This window comes from Ascidiella aspersa, chromosome 8, assembly GCF_963924565.1.
Source record: "Ascidiella aspersa chromosome 8, kaAscAspe10.2, whole genome shotgun sequence".
Classification (NCBI taxonomy): domain Eukaryota; kingdom Metazoa; phylum Chordata; class Ascidiacea; order Phlebobranchia; family Ascidiidae; genus Ascidiella; species Ascidiella aspersa.
This window is the reverse complement of record NC_139454.1, coordinates 21,888,573-21,912,327: the sequence shown is the minus strand read 5'-3', so window position 1 is coordinate 21,912,327 and position 23,755 is coordinate 21,888,573. Positions and strand designations below refer to the sequence as shown.

At 35.7% G+C, this 23,755-nt stretch overlaps 2 protein-coding genes across 2 annotated transcripts; both read left to right on the top strand.

The window, feature by feature from the left end:
• Positions 1 to 1,046: 1,046 nt before the first annotated feature.
• Positions 1,047 to 10,189, top strand: LOC146136866 (uncharacterized). Its single transcript, XM_083396272.1, has 10 exons — positions 1,047 to 1,117; positions 1,832 to 1,962; positions 2,484 to 2,691; positions 3,565 to 3,640; positions 3,763 to 3,813; positions 4,663 to 4,787; positions 5,296 to 5,497; positions 5,877 to 5,999; positions 6,654 to 6,758; positions 9,778 to 10,189. Exons 1-10 carry the CDS (start codon positions 1,047 to 1,049, stop codon positions 9,883 to 9,885), a joined length of 1,200 nt encoding a protein of 399 aa, XP_083252398.1. The 3' UTR covers positions 9,886 to 10,189.
• A 5,163-nt stretch (positions 10,190 to 15,352) lies between these two features.
• On the top strand, positions 15,353 to 21,438 carry LOC146136865 (pyruvate kinase PKM-like). Its single transcript, XM_083395892.1, has 11 exons — positions 15,353 to 15,547; positions 15,918 to 16,109; positions 16,661 to 16,833; positions 16,958 to 17,115; positions 17,226 to 17,346; positions 17,711 to 17,827; positions 18,157 to 18,343; positions 18,476 to 18,552; positions 19,115 to 19,211; positions 19,726 to 19,874; positions 20,631 to 21,438. The coding sequence occupies exons 1-11, from the start codon at positions 15,406 to 15,408 to the stop codon at positions 20,799 to 20,801; spliced, it is 1,584 nt and encodes a 527-aa protein (XP_083252018.1). The 5' UTR covers positions 15,353 to 15,405; the 3' UTR covers positions 20,802 to 21,438.
• The last annotated feature ends 2,317 nt before the right edge of the window (positions 21,439 to 23,755 follow it).

The window sequence follows — 23,755 nt, the reverse complement described above, 5'->3', positions numbered from 1 at the left end:
CTTTCTTTGTATTAAAGTTTGGCGGTAGATAACAGACCTTAAAACTTCGTACCTGTTGGATAAAGTTCTTTGTAAATTTGGTGTACAAAAACCACAGAAAAAAAACTAGTTGAAATTAATTTCGAAGACAGTGGTAAGTATTTCAATAACCGTTCTACCAGGATATCCATTTGAGGTGGTATCCCATAGCCCATACATATGCTGCCAAAGACTGCAGATAGCCAGTCATTAAAAAAGGCTAATTTTACCATATTCAGACAGTGTAGACCGTGTTATGAGGTTATGGCCGCCCCAAACTTTATTTGATGCCAACTTTAACTACAAATTGTTTCACTCTTCGCGTGAACCTTTGAGTATGGTTTGCCCAATTCAAGGGATCTCTATAATGCGCCGTGTGATGTTGCGCATTTTCGTGGTTTTCATAGTCTACCCTAGCGCAGTAAGAAAATCGGTTTTACAATTAACATACAGTTTTAATTAAGTGTCGTTCGATCAGTATATACTTTTATAAATCTATTTGTTATAATTGACCTGAATTTCAATTTTTATATTTGGAACTGTGTTTGCATAGCATTACGCTGTGTTTGCAAAGCGTCATCATGCCTTAAATTAAAAAGGGAAGATTGTTACGCATGACCACTTGATCAGATAATCTCGACTATATCGTAGGCAACAGCAAAATACTCTAGCAAAGCTAGCAATTCAGGTCAGACACAATAAACAGATCTTAAAAGATATATATATATTTCGCCAATCAAGGCATCGTCAGTATATCTGAATAAAAACAAACGCAACAGAATAAGAATAAGTCAGAAACATTAAAAATTAAATAAAATGGAGTGGAGGCGTAAGGAAACGATAAGAACCAGACAAATACTACTTAATTTGGGGCAGTACCATTTTTGGAATATTAATTCTAGGTTTAATTATCGTAGGCAAGTTTTAATTCTTTAAAGAAGCCTGTATCCCGTTTAAAGGTCAGCTGTAATTTAACCCTTGGGCAGTGTTTCTTTATAACATAGAATTTGCAATTTACTGGACATAAAATGTTGTCAATTAATATTTTAAATGAGGGCAGGGAATGCACAATCTCGTGGAAGGACGGCCATTCGAGTAGGTAAGTTTTTACTTATTACGGTTGTCGTGTCGAAAAAAAATCCAGGGTTTACAAAGCAACACCAATAATATACTGCTAAAAATTTACAGCTTTCAGAATATTTTGATCATACCCTTTCTGTTTGGTAATCTGGTTCAACTTAAACTTGTCAAGTGACATTTCACTGTATGGCTTTGGAAATCTTTTTTAAAGATTGGTTAACTTAAACGGGATGACTAAACACATTTTGGCGCTCTTTCACTTATGTACGTGAAAATTAATAAACAAAAAACTTTATTCAAATGCCGCATACCACAACGCATATTGTCTTGGTAAGGGTGCGGGTTAGCGTTTGGTTGAGGGTGGGTCAAGTTATTATTAATAATAAACATAATATTACTTGACCCATCCTCAACCAAACGCTAAACCGCACCCTAACCCAAACAATATGCGTTGTGGTATGCGGTATTATTTTGTTTTGTTTTTTGCATAACTTTTCACGTACATAAGTAAAAGAGCGTCCATATTTTTGTCTTCGTCATTTTGTGCTTAGTTACATATTCACCTATAAATTTAACTTAAACCTTTGTAATGTATTAATTACGCTGCTTTTAAGAAATCTACGAAAATAATTCCAGGGTTTGTAAAAAGAGTAAGCCGCAAGCGTATGCTTAACGTTTTTGAGGCTTAATTTCGGTATAAGACTCCCACAAACCAAGTTATGCCTTTGATCAGATTCCACACGTGCTGGTTGCGCTACAACTGCCAATGCGACTTGTGCACTCGCAAATACATCAACCAGCTAACAGTGGACAGGTCGCAATTACCTGAAAAGCAAACGGCCACTGACGCTAAGTTCCAAGAAGGTAGCTTTGATGTAGGCCTATACTTTACCGCCTTAGGCCTAACCTGTATTTTAGCATTGCTCAGAAAGGGTATTCAGTAACGTCCAACTGTTGTCTAAAAATCAAGAGCTTGTTTCTTCCAATACAGGTTTAAATTATACCTGATGAAAACAAACCTTTCACATAATTTTTTCCAGTATTTGTTATATTCAAGAGTAATGATTTAGTGGCTACTTAAATTAAGCTAAAACGGCACAACTGAAATCAACGTGGTTCAGAGTTTTAAAAAAAGCAGTTTAAAACAGCTGTGTTAATTAAGTTTATTTGGTTACAAATCAAGCAAATCTGTAAAGCACAATGGTTGGAGGTTGTAGTAAAACGTAATAGGTATAACAACGCTCATACAGAAGTAGGTATCGTTTTGGACGTTTTAAATAACTCTTTATACATTTTCAGTATAAAGAGTCAATTGAAACGTTTAAAATGATACCTATACTTCTCTATGGGCTTTGTTATTCTTATTAGGTAAATCTGTGATGCAGAAAAGTTTGTCATGTCAATTTCGGAAGATGTGCCAAACAATCACGTTACCGAAATTCCTTGCGATTGGTTGCGTCAGCACTGTTACTGCGACAAGTGTCTACGTGACAAGCTACTCGTGACGTCACGGATGACGCATCTTAACCCAGGGACGGAATCGGTAAAGAGATTTTCGTACGAAGATATTCAAAGTGAAGCCGGACTGTTTAGGTAATTTGAGAAAAACAAAAACTAACTAAAGTATTTGTTCGAATTTGAAATACTTCAATTTTTGTTGGCCAGTCATGTATCTCGTGCAACAGCCTGTGGTCTGACTTAAACAAATATCTGTTTTTGGTTTTCTAAATTAAATTAGAATAAAATTATAGATCATTTCATGTATTTTTTTTTTCAAATTCGAAAAGAATTAGAATTAGCGAATTCTCGAAAAACAGAATTTAGACCAGAATTTGAACTAGAATTACATTTAATCATTTAAAATAAATGCCGTTATTGCGAGAAGTAAGCGAGTCTCTTTTATGTACCTAAGGCGTCACGCATTCTTTCAAATTAAAAATGTTTCAAAATCAAACGCGAGGGATTAGATTGGAGCTGTACATTTGCGCCAACAGGTGTTTAGGCATTACTTATTTTTGCAACCTGTTTTGGCCTATTCTCCGAAAATGTTCGTGCCACCTATAGACAAAAATTGCCCTTTATTCAAGAACAAAAATTAAACATAACTGTTACAATGGTATAAAAAAACTTTGCTGTTTAACATGTAAATATAGCCTACGTTAGTAAAACTCTGTAGTGTTTATTTGTGCAAATTTTAGTCGTATATCCTCAAAAGAAACTATCCAAATGTAAAAACAAAATTTTACTATTTTTTTTTTACAAATTTTACTGGTATACTTTACTGCCACCCTATATGCTTTCCTGCAGCTGAACGAATTTTAAATAAAATTATTTTAACGCGTTAACTGTTTCTGGGATGTATTAAATAAAGTCTTTTACCGTTTTAAAGAAAGGGCATTATAGTTTCACTGTTTACACCTGTGTTGTAATTGCAAAGCTAAAAACAGTGCTGGAATTATAATACAGATGGCTGGATGCGCTTATCGCCGATGGATTGAATGTGGTGGAAAAAGTTCCGCGCCAGTCAGGGATGGTTCTACAGGTTAGCATACCATCGTTACTAATCGAAGGTACAACTATAAACAGTACCGATTTGGCTGCAGAGTTTAAACGATTATGTGCAAATGTTCGACTGTCAGTTTATCACCTTTTACGTTGTTGCAGGTAGCGAGAAGAGCAGGACCCATACTTTATCAAGCTTACGGAGAACAAGGGGTAGGTATAGACGTTTTTCCAACACACGAAGTGGAGCGGTTTAGTGGCGAAAGCCCAGTTGGGCGAGTTACTTTCCACCCTCGATGGAATTTTGTCATAATAATTCCAAAATGATCGTTGTGATTGTTGAAAAAACTACACCGAAAACCAATTGTTTATCGCATATTAGAAGGAATAAGGCTTACTGTAATGTAGCTAACCGATAAACTATTATAAACATTCGAATTTGCAAGAAAGACCTGCATCCGAACGCTACAAAAATTCGAAATGTATAGGGACCAGCAATCCATTGTCAAACCATAATATTATTTTCATAATACAGTCTAAGTTTTTTGAAAGCAAACTCAACCCTTTTTAGAAAGTCTTATAGGCCTGCAACTTTGCGGTTTTCTTAGAGTAATGGATACTATAGAATTGTATCTGTTCGTTGTTGACTGTATAATATGAAAGGCGTTATGTAGGCTTACGTTTGCTTCCACAAATATAATCATTTACACAGCGCCCACAAAAAAGATAAGATATTTGATATATTTGCTTCTTTCTGACGTCTGCCTTAGCATTATATATACACTTACAATCAGTACCTTCTCTATGTTGAAAATGAATAAAGAGTTATTCGAAACGTTCAAGATGATACCTACTTCTGTATGGGCGTTGATATTCTTATTACGTCTTACTACAACCTCCAACCATTATGCTCCAAAATTTCATATATTAAATACTATGTTAAACAGATTTTAATTTTTGTATTTTTGTTATTAGACACCAAGGGTTTCCGTACACGCCAAACCTACCGTTTGAATTTGCCATTTTGAACAACGGTATATGCGCAATGATTTTTATTTGCAGTTCTTCGAGGTGCGTGATGACGGAGGTCTGGAGAATTACTCGAATTCCAACAAGGGCTTGCACTTGCACATGGACCAACCACATTACGAGTCGCAACCCGGCGTACAGTTCATGCACTTTATCGAGTAAGAACGAGCACGAAGAGGACTGTTAGACTGATATTTGTAGTTTAATCGGATCTTTAGTTAGATATAGCCTACGTTAGGTAACTTTGAGTTAAAAAATTAAAAATCGAGATATATTGTGCAAACCAACGACTTTTTTTGTCAGCTCATGTTTACACTGGCGCGACACAAAAGCGATTCAAATATAACCTTGCGACAAGGAAGCCTTTCGGAGTGAAGTATATTTTCAAATGAATGAAGGCTGCCAGTGCTGCCCGGTATAATATATAACCGAGTGTTGCTCATCCAGCAGTATATAATATATAATACTGCTGGATAAGCAACACTCGGTTATATATTGAACCAGGGTTTTAGATCCATATTTTTTTGCATCAAACGATAACCTCAGATTCCCTAAGTTCACTTATTTTGGACTTCGATTTCGACCCAGTGCGTCTTTTTTGCAAACGCCCAGAGTCCAGATTTTTCATGTAAATAAAATTCCCGCTGCCAAAACTTAACCAAACAGATTCGACTCTGCTGTACAAGGCGGTGAATCGATTGTGGTCGACCTCTTTCAATGCGCCGATCTTCTCCGCACGGAGGCGCCAGAGGACTTTCGTGTTCTAACACGTGTTCCGACCATCTGGAAAACCATTGACCTCAAGAAGGCTGTGAAGAGCTACTTTCAAATCAGAAAGACGATCATTGAGGTTGATTACGACGACCAGGTGGGTACAGCATTTCTACTAAATTTATTGTACGGTTGGTGTCCGTTTTATTCCTCGCGGTAATACGGACGCCTTGCAAAAATGCAGCTGGAACTTTCTTTACGTTTCTTTTGTGCCCTAAAGCTGAAATCGAATTAGAATCATATACATTTAAAAATGTATTGGAGCCACAAAATACGAAAAGGCAACGTTAAACTATTACCAAACATGTTGGTCAGTTAAACTGTGTTAAAATGCCTGATACTACCTTTTATCATACTTTAATATTTTTTGTCTGACTTTCAAAATTATAAACATATTGGAATTTTGCTAAAATTTATTTTTTAAGAGTTTGATTTGAGCTGTAGTGTAAACTTTGGAACAATAAGGGTGCTTTTAGATTGTGGCAATTAACTGGAATCCCGGAACGGAAGAAGCCGCCCAACTACGTCACGATGACGTCGAACCGTTTTACAGAGCCTACAGGAAGTTTTGGAATATCATGCACCGTAAAGAGTTACAGGTAACCTATATAGCCTATAGACGTGTGGTGAGCAACGCGTGATAAGAAAGGGCTGCAAAAATAATATATAAAGTTGAACCTAGTTGGAAATAATTGTGATAACACCATTGTGACCCGAACATCTGGTAGATTTGCAGCATAATATACTAAAATGCAAGTAGGGCCGGATTAAGGGTAAGCCTACAGTAGACGTAAGGCTGTTTACGAGAGAAGGGCCTAATTTGAATAGAGAAAGGCCTAATGTTGCAAACCGAGCTACAAAAAGTTAGTAAAATACATACATGAAAAATTTAAATTATGTACTGCCAAATAGCATGTTCTGGTACTGGATCTGTATCACTATCAGCCTTACAAAAACTATAACCTAAATAAAATTGAGGGTCGAATATTTCCAGGGTAAAAGGTTATAGAGGCCTAATGGTTAATGCTACACTGAATGCAAGCAAGTTATGTCAGTAGCGAATTTATTTAATCTGAATTTAGTTAATCCGTCTGTCATGTTTTAAAGTTCAACGTACCGAGTAGCCTAGTGAGCAATCAACGCTTAAAAACAGTTAACAACAAACTTTTTGAATAATATTGACTGTTTTTTTTTTGTAACAACAATGGTTTGCACATAATAACGTTTTCAATTTGTGATTATTTGTTGTACAGTTTTTTTTCCGGGTAAAACCCGGGGAGGTAGTCGTAATTAACAATAGAAGAATGGCACACTCAAGGAAGGGGTTTCAATCAAATGGAGGAAAAAGAATTATGGAGGTAAGTGCATTACACGTCATTAAGCCTAATTACATGAGTGGGTTAGTTAACACGGGTTAGAGAGTTGCGGTAATTATTTTGTTAACACGATAAGCGAGTGGATTTACATGGTTCGGTGAAAACGGGTTAGGGAAAAAATGTTAAGCGAAAATGTCTGTGAACACTAGCGTTGTGTGTTGGTTCTTAATGATTAGGCCCTACAAGAATTTCACCAGAAAAAGAGTCTTTTAATTGTAATCACAGTAGTGCACGCATTGTAGTGGAAAATGCATTTTGAAAGTTGAAGGCCCGGTGGCGCATACTAAGGAAGATTGAAGCATGCATAGATTTTGCACTAACAATAATTGGAGCTTGCTGTATTTTACATAATTTGTGTGAATTGTTAAATCGAAGCAGTTACATTTGGCCATCATAATCTACCAGCCTGCCAGTAGGCCCTGTTCCTACAAGTGATGGTGTGCATCATCGTGATATCTTGATGAAACATATTAGCAAAAATCTGCCCTCAAGACAGTCAAGTCGGTTTTAGGCCTGTTTTGTGCAATTTTTCCTAGGTATTGTTTTGTCGATGATTTTTTCTATTGTTGTGCATTTATAAAAAAAAAACACAATCAACTGCATTTTGTTTTATGAAACATAGAAAGGAGAACAACACCAAAGAAAGTTATGTTCAGTATTGTATTTTATCTGAAATCTTGAAAAAAGTAAGTGCATATATGTAGAACAGTAAGGTGCATATTATGCACAGTAGTTAAATTAACTTGATATAAAAATAATTGCCACTAACGAATCTTAAAAAAAGGAAAAGGATATAATGTACAGTAGTTTAACAAAGTGAATAAACAGAAATGAAAGGACATTATGTACAGTAGTTCAACTGAATAGCAAAACACAGTGCAATGTTAATCTCAAAAAAGTAAAAGTGCATATATGTAAAACAGTAAGGTAGATTATAACAAAGGTGAAAATTACAACAAAAAATTTAAAGATATGCAGGCCTACAGCAGTTAAAGCTCTTCTTCTTCATCTGATGGGTTGTTTTGTGGAACCATGACCTGGAGTTCCATGGGTGGTTGTGGAGACAGTTTAGGTTGTTGAAAATCCGTTCTGATACCACTTCATGTTTTCCATCAGCACTCAATATTTTCCAGAGTTGTTATTAAAGATGTGCATAATTTTTCAAATGATAAATCAGTTGACTCTGCAAAGTCATACTTGTATTATAAAATTGTTTTAAACATAGATATTTATTTTAAATTAGAAAAATTTTCCTCAAGGCATTGTACACACATACATAAGGGTGGCAAAGCTCACCTTTGTTTACAAGCCGGCGTCTCTTTGGTGGTCTGGGTCTTATGTTGCTGCTGGTACAAGGTTCATGGTCTGCAAAGTACAAACGTTGTGAAATACAGTGTAGCATAAAACTTAAAAAATAAAGCACTTTTCCAGGTATAGCCCAATCACATCATAAAATGTACACTATTTAGCAGTCTACAATCAAAAGCTAATTACGCTAAACCACAATAAAACTATTCATCTTCTTACCTATGTTCGGTATTTCCTGCTCTTGTTAGGTTCGGCCAAATGATCAAACATTGGTTTATTTCTTTGTTTTCGGCCATCTATCTGCCTAACGATATGTTTTTTGGCAATTAAATCAACTAAAAGCATGACATCGTGATGGGTCCAGGATGCCCGTGATGTAACATGCTCCTTTTTCATACTTAAAAAAATAACCTAAAACACTCTTTATAGATTACCATAATAATAAACCCAGATTAAATTAAGCTAGTAAAGTATGCATTTGCTTTGTCTAAATGTTATGCACAGAATTAAACCACAGCCTAGACTTCGAACAAAGAAATCGTAACCCACTAAACAAGTGCGTAACCTACCTGTTACGAGCGGGTTAGAGTTGACCCGCTTAAGCACGATAATAATCAGCGAAGCGTAACGAAAAAATGCTGCGTCAGTTTAAGTGGGTTAGGAAACCGTGTTAACCCACTTAATTTCACCATGTAAAGAGGCTTATTGTAAGTTAATAAACGGATTGACGTATAACTTACCTATAGAATGCATGTAGCCTAAAAGAGTTAATTTTCCAAAATCGTGATGATCAGCGACAACGAAAAACAATAGCAGCCGTGTGGTGTATAGCCTCAATGCCAAACGTATGTAAACTCAATGACAATAAGTACCGTGTCCCAAAGATGTGCACAGGTGTTTCAAACAGTCCATATGTTAAACTCGTATAACTCTCTACCACCATCTGTAGGAACTTCTTCAAAGCGCACGTATTTTAGTCGTAATATTTGCTGCTCGAGATGTTTTACAATAAAACAATGTTAAGTCTGTTTTTCAAACATAAAATCAGTCAAAAAATGCAAAGTATGGTTAAAAGTAGTTGGGGTTAAACTGCGTTATTACAAATATATTATTCTTACCTAATCCTAAGCAAATGGAATGTAGTGTTATGGCGCACATTTCATTAACGGTACGTTGTGCAATTCAATATCTTATGTGACTATACAATATCTTAGGTGACTATACAATATCTTATGTGCTATACAATATCTTAGGTGACTATACAATATCTTATGTGCTATACAATATCTTAGGTGACTATACAATATCTTATGTGCTATACAATATCTTAGGTGACTATACAATATCTTATGTGCTATACAATATCTTAGGTGACTATACAATATCTTATGTGCTATACAATATCTTAGGTGACTATACAATATCTTATGTGCTATACAATATCTTAGGTGACTATACAATATCTTATGTGCTACACAATATCTTATGTCACTATACAATATCTTATGTGCTTCTTGACAGTGTATCCGGCTTTCTACTGCAAATATATACAGTTTTAGGCTAATTTGAAATAAACTTACTATGAGTAAGCGCAATAGAACTGAATCCCGGAGCGAAGTATGTGTAGCACTCATTTTTGATTGGTGGAAACATAAGATAATAGCTATAACAGCATTTGTTTTTGTACTTTAAGACGACTTATGTGAATGTCGATGAAGTTCGAAAGACCTACTTAACCGTCGGTCACAGTCTTGGTAAAGAAGCACGCCTCACAAAAGTCGGCAACCGTAGCGCCATATAAAATAATTCTCACAATCTTTTCCGTGCTGTACTGGAAACCATTTACCAACATGCCAGGCAATGGATCATACTTCCACGTCACTATTATTTTTTAAAACTAGGCAATAGTTTACTACTTATGTTGAGCTTGAACTAATTATTTGGAAGCACTTTAATTATACCTTCCAATAATCTCAACACGCGTCTTAGGTTTTGGAAATTATTTTTTTTAAGAAAAAACTTTTTTTCAATGAGTATAAATTTTCAGTTGTATTTCTATGTTGACTGCCGGGTAGTTAATTAAATAGTTTCCGTTCGTAAATAAACTGGCGTATAATGTTTATTCTGAGCAACATTTTGTTATCCTGCAAGCCAAACGGTATAAATTATTATGCTTCGCAATAAAAAAATCAAAATCAATCAAAGCAAAGTCCTTAAAAAACTGAAACATTTTTTTTGTTATTTAGTTTGTTTAATTTTCTAAAAGACCATAGTGGGGACCTTTGTGATGAAACTACCCTCCACGGACTGAACCATGCTAATTTAAAAGGTATAGAACCAATCGAGAGATTTAATATAGGCTAATTTCGCACATAGTTAAAGTTAGCGAAATGTTTAATTTTTGCAATTTGGCCAAGTTCTCCCCTGTTATGGCTCCTGGCGAGATTTTCGACCTTGCTTTAATTTATTGTTCAAACTCGTTATTGCCTTTTTGTTGTTAATTTGGAATAGATAAGTTGTATAGCCTACATTAAAAATACTTAGGAATCAGTCCTAAATCCATCGGGATGAGATCTAAAGTGACCGCAAACAACATTTAAAACTGTAGGAAAAGAACATGGGGCAACTGGGTGCGCTATACTGACATCATGGTTTAGGTTCAGTATTTGTAAACTGCGCCGTTTAAGCATAATTTTGGCAGCGAAATGTTTTGCTGGTGTTGGGTTAGACTTGAGCAATGAGTGGGTAGAGGGATTGAAATTTGTGTTAGGGTTTACATTTAAATACTAGTGGAAATACTAATAAAGTTATAGGGTGAGTTTTTAGGTTTAGTTAAAATTTATATATATTATAATATATATATCAAATTTAGCCTAATATTTATAAATGCACGTTTTGCACTTTGGTCGAATGTATTCCGTCTTTAAACTATGAACGTAAATAAGTTTAACGGCCGTTTTCCAATCGCTGAAACATCCTGATTCATATTTTGTTAACCTAATTTAGTCAATGCAATGACTAGTGTTTATTTTGATTTATACCGTCTTTGCAATATGGCCATTGTGCCGCCTAACATATCGAAAACTTAAGGCCTTTTTTCTTCCTTAAATTAGACCCCAGCTGCACATTTGTGCACATCTCCTAAAGTAATAGCAGGATCATTATTTGTTTTTTATATAGTTTCACAAAATGACGTCACATTGCGTGTATTTGAGATCCTATTTTTGACCCGGTCCGCTACAAAATTTTATGTTTCTCATGCGGCCCGCGGTAAAAACTAATTGCCCACCCCTACCTTAGATTCTTAGGCGTATAGTTAATGCATAAAAGTTTAAACCTATTTCATCTCAATAGCTGAATGCCGCACCCGCATCCGTGTAAAAGGTTCGCACAAAACGCAAAAATGCATACATTACTTTATTCTTGCAGCAAATTCGGACAAACGTTACTCACGATATAACAGCAATATTAAAATAGTGAAGAAAAACTACATTTTATATTTGGTAGGAAAAATTTCAACAAGAAAGGGTGGAATATTGCCATAAAGTAAAACATATTATAAAAGGAAGAAGATATGCGCGAAGCGCGAATAAATTTGCGTTTACGGAGTTAAAGTTGGCAAGAAATAGGCCTATAGTTTGACGGGCACTAACAGGGCCACGTTTGGTACACGCGCCTGAACCACGCTGAGACAATATACAAATTATTAGCCGCGTACCAACTTTTAAAACAAAATACAATATATCTATAGCATTCACGTGGCCCACGACTACATGATAAAACTAAACTAGTAAAAAGTAACTCGCGGCCCACTAAAAATGGCTTTGCGGCCCACAATTGAGCCGCGGCCCACTGTTTGCCGATCACTGATTTAGACACGAGTTACATGTTTTATGACAAAGCTTACTTGCTTATGAGGTCACGTCACTTACTGACGTCAAAAATGCATGCTCCAACCAAACAAAAAAACTAGATCCGCCTAAATCCTTACCAGCTTAATAATCAAAATAATGCTACAGTCCTTAAAAAAATCACACTGCGTGGAACTTCTTCATAACATTTTATGTTTTTATGCGGCCTGGTGTGCAAAAAATTACCTAATTCTGATATAAATTCCTACTAATATGCAATTTTGACCAAATTGATTCAGTTTGCCCGATAATCAAAATGTCACGGCTCCCTAAATAACATTTGGCACTTCTACCAACGCCTATCTATAACACGCTTGGACACTGCGATTGTCTCCCATACGTTTAGATATGTCACGTGACAAATAACCCTTGTAGCTTCACGCTTGGTTGCATTACCTAGAATAGTCGGTGAATGGCGGGGAAAGGGATAAGCAAGTACGTTTTAGAGGGCAAAATTTAGGTGTTTGTTAAATTCTAGTCGCTAAGACCAAGACTTAGGTGGCAAAATGTAAATGAGTTGTTTTCAAATCTTTAGAACTGTTTATTACTAATGATAAAACTAATCATTTGTATTACAACAGGGTATGTTTTTTAGTCACTGACAGTCTGATACGAGGCGGAATTTTAAAATGTTTCGGTGATAAATTCTGCTGTTGACAATTTTAGCACCCGATTTGTTAGAAATTAGTGCATTTCTAAGCAAAAAGGTCTACGACAATTAGTGCATCCAAAGGATCAAAAAGACCGACTTTTAGACTTTGAGGTCTCGGAGAATGCACTAATTTGACTTAACAATGTGCTTCAAAAGATTAAGTTTAATAATACTTGACCTACCTAAACCCAAACGCTAACCAGCACCCTAACCCAAATAATGTTCATTGAATTAATAATTACATAAACGCTTTAGGCTCCAATACCTCAATTTGTAACGTAACAATCCTATGGTACCATAGACCAGAAACTATCTTATGCCAACCCGAGTTTGGGCTTTTTCACCAGCATTCAAATAATTATTACATTAACGCACATTATTTGGGTTAGGGTTCGGGTTAGCGTTTGGGTGGGTCAAGTGTTATTAATGCTATCTCACACTTTTTGAACTTTTGTGAATGTTCAGCGAATATTTTCAATTTATCTACGCCGGGAGTTTACCTAAAGGTCCAAATTAGTGCATTGCCAGGACCTCAAGGTCTAAAAGTCTAGACCCATTGGATGCCCTAATTGTCGTAGACCTTTTTGCTTAGAAATGCACTAATTTCTAACGGATCGGGTGATTTTAGGCGCTGGTCTAGAATCGTACCACAACGCAGATTATTTGGGTTAGGGTGCGGCTTAGCGTTTTGGGTTAGGGTGGGTCAAGTATTATTATTAAATAATAAATATAATAATACATGACCCAGCCACACCCAAACGCTAACTCGCACCCTAATCCAAATATTGTACGTTGATTTAATAATTGTGGTGGGATTCTAGACTAGCGCCCAATTTTATAACTGACGGTCATACCATAGATTTCCATAATATGTCATGTCATTATATTGCAGAACGTTGTAAATTTGTCAGTTTGTTGACGAATAGTTTCCTAAAACAATGTCGAAAATTTGCTGCATTCCTGGTTGCCCGAACAAACGCCCAACCCCACTATACAAGGTTCCTGCGAAGAAATTTGTTTCGGGGGAAAATAGCAGTGTGCTGATAACCTGGAATGTATTATTTCGGGCTTGCGTGCTGATCCCTCTATTCATGACTTATTTAAACGTGATTTAGTGAAACTTTGTGGTATACACTTTAAAGCAGGGGCGGGCAACCTTTTTAACACAAGGGCCAGTTAGGAAATTTAATGCTTACAGGAGGGCCGCACATCAAATAAACACTAATTGATATTTTCAGCTTTTACTAGAAAAACACAAGTACAAGCGAATATGAAATATCATAGCAGACACACATGTGGATGTTCAAATAGAAGTTAGTGAGAAGGATGATGTTGGATATTTTGAACCAACTTGTCAATGTTTGGTTCCAGGCCAGATGTGCATAGACGCGAACTGTTTAACAGCCTTAATTCAAAACCAGCTGTTAAACTCAGTCAATATGCGCGGCAAAATGCGTACCAGACAAGTTTAATTGTTGCAAAACAATTCTTTATCGTAGCAACGTGACACAAGAAAAACTTTATGAATAAAGATTGCTTTGTAATAGATGCTTGACATGCTTCCCATTCGAGTTCAACAACGGCATTAGTGTAGCGGTGTAGCCTATGGGTTACATCGCACTTTCCCACAGGAAACTGAAAGAGCAAAAGTTCCAACATTGGAGCACACAAAATTACCTTATTTAGGGAAAATATCTGGAAGAAGGCGAAGGGCCAAATTTGGACAATCATTTACCTGGTGGGCTGGTTGCGCCTGAAATGTCAACAACAGCTGTAAAGTCTGGCATACTCTTCTATTCACACAAAATATCACCCCTTTAGCGCGTGTTCACATATTGAACACCTTTTCCCTGCGTGGCAATAGTTAAAAACTGTGTTTTTAAAGTTGATATACCTTAAATGTCCATATAAGCATAACCTATTACAATCCGGAGCACCACCAGATAATTCATTATACAAAAATGCGACAAAACGACGCATTTAAAGTATATAGAGTATATTTTCCTAGAAAGCAAGCCATTGCAAATATTTGTTGTTTGTTCTATCGCTATACCGCGTCCAGAACGCAAATGGTGAAGTGTCAACAGACGCTGTGGTTGACGAAATTTGCAGTTTACCGGCGCAAGGTCGTGTCACGCGCGAAGGTGATAAGTTGGTTTTGCATGGAACAGATATAAGGACAGGCGAGGTTAAAAATGAAGTCATTCAAGGAAGTCATTTGTAGCGAGATCATTAGTTTGCCCAGAATGCAATTTGATTTATTTTTACGCTTGGTTGACACAGGCTTTAAAGTTGTTATAGAAACTGACCTTTACTGTTCATTCTTTATGGTTTGACCATATTTTGTGTTTAACGTATAGCGGAAGCTATAGCCTAAGCCTGTAGGTTTCGACAACAATTGCCTTTATTGGAATGAATTTTATGTAAGCTTTATACCACAGAATTTACAAACAGCAGAAATCACATGTAACATTACTTAACAATGTCAAAAATATCACAGATTAGGCTGCAGTCACTACAATTTATTTGTTGATATTTATTCGTTCGACGGATTGTAAAGCATTGGATATATTCTGTTTGCATAGTACAACAAAATATGTGCAATGATGTATTTTTCTTGACTGAAAATAGAACTGCATTGGCCATTGATTATTATTTGTAAATTAAACCATAATTGTTTCTTTCATTTTAACAATTCAGAGATATCTTAGTACAATTAGATTATAACTTTTGTATTACTTCAATTAAATTTATCAGCATGGCACAAAACGACGATGCATTTTACCAATTCCAAAGCTCCAGGCCAGTCACTGCATTGACTTCGTTGGAACACGCTTGTTCATTGGACATTGACTCTGAACCGATCACATGCCGCAATACATCAATTATTTGCACTATCGGTAATTGTTTTCCATTACAGTTAAATTTGTGTGTTTATTTTTTAATCTTTCATACATACGTTTTATTGGCGCTGGTCTAGAATCGTACCACAAATTTTTTAACACTAACAAAACAATTAGTCAAAGTTGAAATAGCAAGGAAGACATAAATATGTAAGAATAAATATAATATAAATACTTGACCCTCTCAAAAGGCAAAAGGTCTCACCCTAACCGAATCTAGCAATGCAAACCATTGACGAAAATGTGGTAGGATTCTAGACCAGCGACGTTTCATTAATTGTTGTTCTACAATTTTGGGCTCAATGTTTTAATTTCTAATTGTTAACAAATTGCATTTATTAAATTTTCCATGTTTACGTATATGTAGGCCCAATATCGAACAAAGTCGAAGTTCTGCAGAATATGATCAAGTGTGGAATGAACGTTGCCCGGCTCAACTTTTCACATGGCACCCACGAATATCACTCCGATACCATTAAAAATGTGCGGACAGCAGCTGATAGTTTTAAAACAAATCCAATCTATTTCAGACCAATCGGCATTGCTCTGGACACAAAAGGTATTTTATCAAACACTTGCTCTAAACTGTCATAATATTGTTACCAATCTTTTTTTTTCATAATTAAGCTAATGTATGGATTTTATTTAAACAAAAGTTTCAATGCTGAAATAATAGTCTTGAATCAGTTTAAACACAATGTTTGTTTTTGTAAAAAACAACTATGCAAATAACTAATGTCAAGTGATTTTGTATACTTGTGTGTCACGTCATGCAGATATGATGCTATTCAGACATTCGCATTCAATCCATATTTGTAATTTTACATAGTAATTTTTTTGTAAGATTTTTAAATAAATATTAGCAAATTGGCGTCTGAATGTAACTTAGCTTTCTAAAGCTGAGAAAAAATGGCTTTAACCATCCAAAAGCACAAACTTGTGGAAGACATATTTTACGATGTAGCAATGTGTATGTTGACAGTAAAATGTCTGATTAATTAGGTATAAGTATTGAATTAAATCAGTATATATTGAATATAGAAAAACTGTCTACTATGGGATTTATATATATCTAAATTAACAATAAGTTGAATGCTTTACATAATGTAGGTCCTGAGGTGAGAACTGGCCTTTTGAAGGGTGGCGGTAGCGCTGAAGTAGAATTAAAAACTGGAAACACCATTAAGCTGTCTCTGGATGATGCTTTCTTTGAGCTTGGCGATGAAACTTGTATTTATGTTGATTACAAAAACCTAAACAAGGTTACCGAGATCGGAAGTAGGGTAAGACTTCTTAGCTTTTATACCTTGTGACACAGTTTAGATAAGCTACAAAAAATGACTTACCTCGAAATCGGATATTAGGATTTTATTTTTTAAATTAATTTACACTAAATCTTGTTTTTAGATTTTTGTTGATGATGGCCTCATCTCGCTTAAAGTAAAGGAAAAGGGGGCAGATTACTGCATTTGTGAAATTGAGAACGGCGGCATGTTGGGATCTAAAAAAGGCGTCAACTTACCTGGCATTGAAGTTGATCTACCTGCAGTTAGTGAGAAAGACAAGTAAGTACATAGCTAATGGGAATAAAAGCTAATAAAAATAATTCACACTTATTAGCCCACTGTATAATTTCTATATATTTAAAGTTAATTATTTTTTGTTTGATTAACAGAAAAGACCTTCGTTTTGGTGTTGACCAAGGTGTTGACATGGTTTTTGCGTCATTTATTCGTAAAGCTGCCGACGTTAAAGCAGTCAGAGATGTCCTTGGAGAGGATGGCAAAAACATCAAGGTTAATCTCATGGGCAGATATTGATATTATTGATTTTTAGGGATTGTACTTGTGTTAATGGGCCCTTAATGGTTTTTGAAATATGATTTGCAGAGCAGTTTTATGTGCCACATTGTGTTGTACTACATTGTTCAACCAAGAGCAAATCACTTTATATTTCATATTGCTGGACTGCTGTATTTTACCCAACATAACAGTACAGAAACCAATCTCTTTTAGTTTTTTTCCTGTACTAGCTTTAATCATGTTGTATTTTTTTTCAAACAAATGTTTTGTCATTTTGTGTTTATTTCCAATTGTTGAGTTTGATTGAACGTTTTTATTCAAGCAAAGTATTTTTAAAAGCTTTTTTTGTTTTTAACAGATCATTTCCAAGATTGAAAATCATGAAGGTGTTGTGAAAATTGATGAAATCATTGAGGCTAGTGATGGCATCATGGTGGCCAGAGGGGATATGGGAATTGAAATTCCAGCAGAAAAAGTAAGAACATGCCATTGGTTTACATTAATTAACTATTATTTAATACCACAAAATATTAAAAAAGTTCTTAGTTTAAACATAGAAAACTATTGTTGGATTTTTCAAATATGCTTCTAACACTGTTGACTCAAATAAAGTAAACAATAAATTTTAATTTGGCGTGTGACATGCCTGTGGTGTATAACAAAATGACAGTGTTCTTAATAAATCTACCTATAATACTATTGGCTGCAATGAATTTAACAATAATGTCTTATTCTTCCGTTTGACGTGTCCCTGCTGTTTTTTTTATACCATTTTGTTACCAAGCCCCGCTTTTTTATTGCCAGGTCTTTATCGCCCAAAAGATGATCATTGGCAAGTGCAACCTCAAAGGTAAGCCAGTGATCTGCGCAACCCAGATGTTGGAGAGTATGATCAGCAAACCACGTCCAACTCGCGCCGAAGCATCCGACGTTGCAAACGCTGTATTGGATGGCTCCGATTGCATCATGCTTAGTGGGGAGACTGCCAAGGGTGAGTTGTGTAATGCTGCTTTGCTAACATTATCGTTTTCCAAGTTCTTTTTGCTGCAATTTGTTATAATTTGAAACACATTTTTAAATGTGTTGTAAACAAATAAGGATTTGCCAAGATGCATTTTTTCAGGAGCTTTTCCTCTGGAATGTGTCAAGATGCAGCATTGCATTGCCAGGGAGGCCGAAGCCATTATCTTCCACCAGAAGGTAACTAAAAAAGGTGTTTGATTTGTACAGACTCGTATTATGATAGAAGTTTGTTCGGCAACTTAAATCCAGGTAAAGTATTTTGCAAAAATAAATCAAATTTCAAGTCCTGTCATTGGACATAAAAATAAACTGGTGATCTATTCTGCAGTATTGCTAAACTTTTCCGATTATGAGGAACAATTTAACTAAAAAATGACACAAACACGATATACAGCAGTGAAATTGTTTAACGTGCAAAACTCGAGATAAATGAGTCCAAGTCAAGTCATTTGTCCAAAAGACTTAAGTCAAGTCAAGTAATTTTGGTCAAAATACTTTATTTAAAAACAGTGAAGTCAAGTCCTTTAAATCAACAAAACATACGACAAATTTAAAACCGTTTTTGTTCACTCTATTGTGATTGCTGTCGGACCCTCAACGGTTAGTTCGTGGTGAACAATAAATATTACCTCGGCCATTCTGAAGGTGTTCGGTTTAGGGTGACACTAAGTCAGTGAAAAATGTCTTTTTTTAATGTTGCCTTGTGACCTGACTAACCGAAGACGCTTATTTTTTGCAGGAGTTCGAGCAATTGCGCAACTGTCGCAGCTTCGCCACGGACTCGGCCCCCGCAATTGCAAGCGCAGTGGTGGAAGCTTCGTTTAGATGCCAAGCCCGTGAGTGTGCTGCCTATAATATTTTTTAAACCCATAAAAATGCGAAAAAATACAGTTCTACAGTTCACCGACATTATAAAGTAAAGCCGTGGAGTTTCGCAACTTTTTGGAACCTTTTTAAGTCCACTTTAGCAAAACTGTGTGGTGGACAGAGATATATTTATCTCGAAAACTAACCTTTTGTTAGCGATGCTGGTTTCGATTCCCCTGTTCTAAATTAAGCTTGCCACGCGCGTAATCCGATATAAGCTTTCGTGTTATCGCCTCATGTGAGAACCAGGGTCGCTGAACTCCCGTTACCGGAGTTCATTCACCCCGACCGATTGGAAACCTCTGAACGTTATTTCCCGCAATATCCAAGGTTACCTTAGCACGAAAATAGAGTATATGTATTACCAATGGCATACGCGCAAGCATTTTAGACTCGAATACGCACTAACCATTACAAATTGATCATATGGAGACATTTATATACAATTTGTCATGTACATAAACCCGGCGTTTTCTTGCGCAGACAGCATCATCGTATTGACAAGGTCAGGCAAGTCGGCGGCTCTCATCTCCAGTTATCGACCGCGGGCGCCTATTCTTACGGTGACTCGCTTTGAGCAAACGGCTCGCCAAATTCATCTCTACAGAGGTTGCTTTCCAATTCTCTACCAGGTATAATACTGATTCCCGCTATTGCCAAATTGACCCAATGACACTGCTTGGTACCAGCATGTTTTTTATGCTCTGGTATCAGCATAGACCTGACTTATAGAACTATGCATCTTTACCTAGTTTGGAATGCTTGGTAAACCCAAATTTAACAACCTTAATTCTAAACCACTTACTATAGTTAAATCTATAAATTTAAAAATATTCTTATCCTTAACTTAAATTGAACTGTATTGTTGTATTTTGCGGACGTCCTATTGGTGAGGGCTTAATGTACGGTTTTGTTATTGTAACGGAAGGCGGTAGTTTACGTCGTTTGACCTTTCTGATCTTGTGTTGAAATTTTCATTTAATTGAATTGCCATATTTTGCTTCAATGTACTAACTGTGATGAGTTGATGACTCTCTTTAAAATCCCAGCTTATAATCGAGTAGTCCAAACAATCTAGCCTTAGCAATTATTTTTTGTATTAAGTTAGCCGAATTCGTTTTAAAAGGGCATATTTTAATCCCGCGCATGTTAACCGGTGCGCCGCGTTAAGAAATAAAACATTTTTTTGGGGATTTATTTATTTTCTTGTATCGCCAATTCATCCCACAGGGACCTATAAATACAAATATGCAAGTATTTTAAGAGAAACACCGCTCTGACCAAAATTAAAGCTAGATTCGCTCGCCAGTTGCTTAAGAGGTCTACGTAAGAATTTACAAAGAATAAAATCACTGTTTAATTCTAAGCCTATATAACAATGTTTTCAGTCCCCGGTTAACCCAAGCTGGTCTGATGATGTTGACGGTCGGGTGAACTTCGCAATCGAAGTGGGCAAAGCCAGAAAGTTTCTGAAGCCCAAGGACTTCGTGATTGTGGTAACTGGGTGGCAGCCTGGCTCTGGCTTCACCAACACTATGAGAGTGGTGCAAATCGAGTGAGCATTGTGTTTTCGTTTTGGACGAACACCAATTTTCAAAATGTGGAAAATTTCGAAATTCTTGGATTCAGATCTTTGCAAACCTTTAAATTTCGCCATTTCAAGTTTTTCAACTGAAATTGCTCGTTTTAGAGTCTTTTTGTAAATGAGATTTTTCGTGTTTTGTGAAGACTTTATAGAGCTTATAGATTCTGTATATTATTTGTTGAGTTTATTTTTTCTCTTGTGGTCCTTTTGATTTAGTACGATTAAAAAAAAAAAAAAACTGCCGAAAACGTAAGAAATTTATACCCCCCAAAATGAGAGGGAAGCTAAAAATAATTTAAACGGGGTGTTTTGCTTTTGCTTTTGTTTTGTATTTCACATTTTGCTTTCTTATCACATTTGCCGTTGTGAATCTTGTTTGTGTTATAGAAGGGTATATATATATTGTAACGCTTGTGCTTTCTTAATAACAAAGTTGTTTCTACATTTCAATCCTAACAAAAAAAAAATAGTCCGTAAGCCAAATACCAATATTTGTAACGTTTCAGTAGAGTTCAATATATTATATTTGTGATATATTGCTTACTTTCACTGTGTGCTCTTTCCTATAAAATTCACACGTCTTCAACAAATAAAATGTATTCTTTTTTGCAGATCAATAAAAGTGGTGACGCTTTGCCTTCACAAAAATTTGGAACTGTTTATCGATGTTTAGAAAAACGTTTTAAGAAAAACAATACTTGGCTTTGAAATCTGTTTTTCACTGAGTAACACCAAACCTAAGTTTTGTTAGCAGTAGTTTTTAATATAAATACCTTAACCGCAGTTAAACAAGTAGTAACTTGCGTTATATATCACAAAGGATGTTTATTTTCAGGGTAAGCATTCAAAAACCAAAAATTAAAAATCGATACAAATTGTTATAAAATTGAATTTAAATTTTTTTTTTTACCCGACCAGGTCCGATACGTTTTTTAATCAGCAGGAAGAACAGTAGATTAAAGCAGTGGTTCCTAACGCATGGGTCGCGACCCAAAGTTGGGTCGCCTGATTATTTTTTGGGGTCGCTTGTTTTTCAGACATATTGTATCTTTTTACAAAATATGAAAACTAAACAGCGGGTCGCCTTAAAAACGTGTTGGGAACAGACTTGGACAACTAGATAATTCTAGTTTTCTAATTCATTGAATTAGAGCAAAATGTGGCTAATTCTACTTCTAATCTAATTTGTGAACTGCCTGTGTGCTCTAATTCTAGTTCTAATCTAATTCAGATTTTTCCAAAACTGCTACTTGGTCCAACGGCATTTTTAGTGACTCAGTTGAAACACAGAATTGTAATAAAAACTCTTTGGTTGGAACGACTTGTATGTAATTTTACAGTCTAAAAACAAAAAGCATAAAAAGGCTTAAAAATTATCACACACATATTTACCATTCACATTCTTATAAGAATACTTTGCGATTAAATTATATTGGTTGTATGTGATTCTAGTTCCAATTTGTTTTTTTTAGGAATTCGGTAATTCTAATTCGAATCTAATTTAGAAAAACTAAAATGCTCTAATTTTAATTCTAATCTAATTTTAAAAAGCTAAAATAAATCTAGTTGTCCAAGTCTGGTTGGGAACCACTGGATTAAAGTACTCAAACACCAACATAACCGTTTTGAAAAAAGCAGAATTTGCGATAAGCATTCACTGCATTAGGGTATGAACTGCTCCACTTATCAAGTACAAGGTCACTCCGAAGCTTGCCGTGCTAACAACTGCGTATTGTGGAAAGTAGCTGAGCGTTATTGGCGCCGAACAGTCGTCTTTTTGTGCCACGTATGCTGAGAAAAAAGCCTCTCCTATCATAGCGAATAGCCACAGCAAAATTAAAAACCCACACAGCAGTACAGCACTGACCAACACGACCGTTGCTCTTTCCTTGCGATACTTGTAGATAACGAGGCCTGCAATAGCTGGAAAATAAACATGTTCATCAATAAGAACATTTGCTGGCCATTTTAACCAAATCAAATTCGAAAATTCAGCAGCTAGGTTTTGAAATTACCTGATATGGACATTGTCGACATAGAGGAAAACATTGGCCAATATGGGTCTGAAAACTCAGCCCCTTCTCCAGTTTGACTCCAGTACAGACTGTAGTACATTCTTATAGTGATGACCAGGGCATATACAGCTTCTTTACCACTAATAGATCCTTGTTTTCCCTTGGATTTATAATATTCTTCTATCGTTTTTGCCCTTTCCTTCTTCAATCGCCTTTTCGTTGAGTGGGTCATTGTAATACAACAACACACGACTAGCCTACAGTAATTAGATAATAAAAAAATAAAACAAAACACCAGACTTACTAACTTACGATTTCTAAAATGATCTCACAATGCACTTTTTAGGACAACAATAGATTAAGAGAGATTGCTGAATAGAATCTATTAATTGATCTTTTATTAACTTTTGTTGTGTAAAATTTGAAATAAAACGTAATTTTTTAGTCAACATGAAGCGTAAAAATAACTCAGAAAGTAGTTATGTAACCATCGAAATGCCCGTTACAAGCTGGCCTATGGAAGTGAGGTTATTTACTCGATTTGAGCTTTTGATTTGCATAATGTTGGCAACTTGCCTCGTCGAAATTTGGCTTGCTGTGTTGAAAAGGGTGGTTAGTCACGAAGAATTTAAAGCACCGGAGCTGTGGGGATCGTATCTTATTTCGTTACTCTTTGGCTCCTACGTCACTGGTGGGTTTTAGGACCAGTTGTTTAAGTTGTATTTCAACTATTTAGTCTGTAAAAGTGTCGCCATATTAAAAGTTTTCACCCTTTTATTAGTGATAATGGTGGCTCCAAGTGTTGTAATGACTTTAATTAATAGCTAACTTCAGTTACTGTTTTCAAAAAACTGGACTGAAGCATTTTGGGCTCCCAAAAAGTATTGCTAAACTTTTTTTTGTATACACTTGT